At 34.6% G+C, this 3,556-nt stretch overlaps 1 protein-coding gene across 1 annotated transcript; it reads right to left on the bottom strand.

Moving 5' to 3' along the window:
- Window positions 1–228: 228 nt before the first annotated feature.
- On the bottom strand, window positions 229–1,309 carry LOC123245583 (trace amine-associated receptor 9-like). Its single transcript, XM_044674530.1, is given in 2 exon segments — window positions 229–523; window positions 525–1,309. Coding segments are annotated over 2 exon segments (1,080 nt in total).
- Between the last annotated feature and the right edge of the window lie 2,247 nt (window positions 1,310–3,556).

The raw sequence follows: 3,556 nt of genomic DNA, 5'->3' as shown, positions 1-3,556 counted from the left end.
TAAAAATTTGACCTTGTCAATAAGCACTATCTACTTCTGATATTAACTTGAAAATAACATCTGAGTATATATGAAGGTAAAAAATGTCTCAGGATTATCACCATTTGAAAGCAGTTTTCTATGAATTTGAGAAACAAGTAGATTACATTTCTTGAACTGTCCAAGAGATTCTATTTTACCTTTCATTTTTAATCATCATTACCTTGGAATTCTTTGCCAAGATTTTTCTCAGTTGTGGATTTCCACTTCTTCAGAAAATAAATTCATTGATGAAGAATCATTCCTCAAGATTCTGCCACTCACAATGAGCTTTATTGCTTTCCGAAACCAAGGGTAAAAGAAGGCATAGATCAAAGGATTCATAGCCGAACTATAATAAATAAACCACAATAAGATCTCATAGACATAAGCTGGAGTTATGAAATTCACATAAGCATCAATTAGCGTATCAATGAAATATGGCAGCCAGCAGACAAGAAACACAGCCATAGCAATCCCTAATGTTTTAGCAGCCTTTCTCTCTTTTGGCTACTCTATCCTTATAGCTCTCTGCAGAAGCCTGCATTTGGCTGTTGATACTTTCAATCTTTCTAGCCTGCTGTTTAGCCACTAAAAAATTTTTGCCATATATGATGAGCATAGCAACTGTTGGTATTAAAAACAAGAGAAATGCAGTGAGAACCCAGTCTTGATTCATTGCAGACTGGCAACCTCCCACACAACTGAGAGCAATGACCAGATCCTCCAACCCATCATCACTGACCCCTGTGTAAATGAGAGAAAAACTGTATGTTATTGAACAGACCCAGGATATGGCAATACATATCCCTGAAATGCGTACTGTGACCTTGGTTGGATAAATCAGAGGGTCAGTGATAGCAATATATCTATCAATAGAGATGAAACACAAATGGAAGAGAGAAGAATAGCAAAATGATCCATCAAAACAGGTGTGAAATTTACAGAAACTCTCCCCAAAGTACCAGCAACTTTCCACTGACCTCACCATGCTGAAGGGCATCACAGTGAGTCCAACCAAAAAGTCAGCACAGGCCAAGGAGGCAATGAGGAAGTTTGTAGGTGTGTGCAGCTGCTTGAAGTGAAGAATGGCAGTGATGACCAGCAAGTTGCCAAATACTGCCAGCAGAATCCCAAAGCCAAAGACCACATAGAGAATCATTCGAGGAAAGGGGGAGTATGTGGTTTTGATGCAGGATTTATTCACATTCTCAAAACAGAACTGCACAGCCATAAGTTGGGAGGAACTGTTGATCCCTTCGTCCCTATGTGAATCTTCATGTAACTCCATATTCCTTGACCTCAGTCCAGTTGTACATGGAATGTTGCTAAAATTTCAAATTTTGAGAGGAGAGATGAAAATATGTTGTCAACACAGAAATATTACAGTCACTATGTTACATAAAGTCAAAATCTGTTGCATAATAATTCACAATTTCTTCATTATTTTGAGACTGAAAAAATTGTCATTTTCACATATACCAAAATTTAGAACATGGAGAAAATGTTCTTTTAATTGCACATACAATTTTGTAATGATTTTAAAAATTATCTTTATTTATTTACCTTTTCAATTGGTCCTTTAATCCAGTGTTGAGTGTTCATTGGTACTTTCTCACACTCCTAGTGGCATTAGTGTTGGTTAGCATGTAAGAAAATTAAGAAATGAAGATCTGTGTGTTTGTTGAGAAAGTTGCCAAAAGACTCTTTTATTAGGTTATATAGTTCCCTAAGGAGTCATGAAACAGCTAATCGTAATGTATACTTTCAAGAAGTAAGAGAACAAATTAACCTCCCCCAAACTTTTATGATGATATCCCCCAGCAGTGAAGTGTGAACCATAAAAAGGTGTTTAGGTTTCTTAATAATGTTGATAATCAGCATAGAAACATCGATAAAGTGCTAAACTTGAGTTCCAGGAGACCTGCTTTATGTCCTATTTCTGATATGTGATAACCAATGTTCAAGAGAAAGACCCCTAACCTTTTAGGAAGGAAGTCATTACTGAAGGCTCATGAATTACAGAGCTCTGGTATCTGAAGTCTATCATCTTCTATGGTTAGGATAGGAAGGTTTGCTCAGCATGCAATAAAAGGATTTGATAAAATGGCTTATCTATGAATGACAATTTATATTTGTATGAGAGCAATATAACTTCTATGTTAAATTGTTCACTGTCTCTGGTAGAAAGTGGGTTGAAGAAAGTGAGAATATTTTTAATTCAAAATGTTTGAAAAAATAATTTTACAAATTTTACGTTTTGTATTTTACATTTACATGTATTGAGGGAAAAATAAATATTTCTGACAAGAAATCAGAATAGCAACATATATCCTTGTAGTATTTTCCATTCCATTTTCTTTTGAGTTTTGTTTTGGATATCCAGTAAGACAGAATTTTGAGATGAAGACAATTATTTCACTAACTTACAAAGATGTACTTCCCCTAAAACATCCTACATTGAATTATAATTTGTTTCTTCAGTGGCAAAGTTATGAAGTACAAATGAAAATTTAGCATCAACAGTTACCATAGCTAGCATTGTACAATATAGGCAATCAAATATACAATGTACAATATAGGTAATCAAAATATTGTTTTTATGTGATTGTACTTGATGCTTGTAAGAAGTAGGTACTATTATTAAATCCATTTTTATAGATGAAGAAACTGAGGCACAGAACAATGAATGATTTATTCAGTGTTCCACAATTAGTGAGTATGTGAGGCAGAATTTGAACTTGTGACTTCCTGCCAATACGTTTAGTTCCTTATTCACTGTGCTAAATAGCTACTGGAATGTTTATAAGAACATCTGAAGTCCTGAAACTATTACAAAGACACCTATAGCTGGGGAGAAATGAAATGATAAAATAAAAAATGAAAAAGGAAGTTTTTGGTTGGGGCAAAAGTGATCAAATTACTGGAAGAAGTACTTCTGACTTTGGGGAAAGGGAATTATGGAATTATAGAATTTTCAGAGTTGGAAGGTCCCTTTGTAGTCATGTTTTCTAAACTACTTCTGGGAAGGAATCACATCCTTAAAAACAAACACACAAACAATAAAAAAAAAAAAATGAAACACCAACAATTGAGTATTTCATTTTCCACTAAAAATCACTTAAAATGGCTTATCTATGAATGACAGCATATATATGATAGCAATATAACTTCTATATAAAATTGTTCACTGTCTCTGGTAGACAGCAGGTTGGAGAAAGCTGGGTAGCTTTGTGGATTGAGAGCAAGGCCTAGAGATGGGAAGTTCTGGGTTCAAATTTGGCCTCAGACACTTCCTGGCTGTGTGACCCTGGGCAAGTCACTTGACATTGTCTATCCCTTACCACTCTTCTTTCTGCCTTAGAATCAATACTCTAAGATGGAAGGTAAAGATTTTTATTTTTAAAAAATAAAATAAAATAAATCACTTTAAAAAACCCTCATTTTCTCCTATTCATAATGCAATTTAAGCCACTTAGGCTCACAATTCGTAGGAGTTGGTTCTTGGTTCTTCTTTCTCCCTATGTTTCAAATACCA

This window comes from Gracilinanus agilis, chromosome 4, assembly GCF_016433145.1.
Source record: "Gracilinanus agilis isolate LMUSP501 chromosome 4, AgileGrace, whole genome shotgun sequence".
Taxonomy (NCBI): domain Eukaryota; kingdom Metazoa; phylum Chordata; class Mammalia; order Didelphimorphia; family Didelphidae; genus Gracilinanus; species Gracilinanus agilis.
This window is presented reverse-complemented; position numbering and strand designations above follow the sequence as displayed.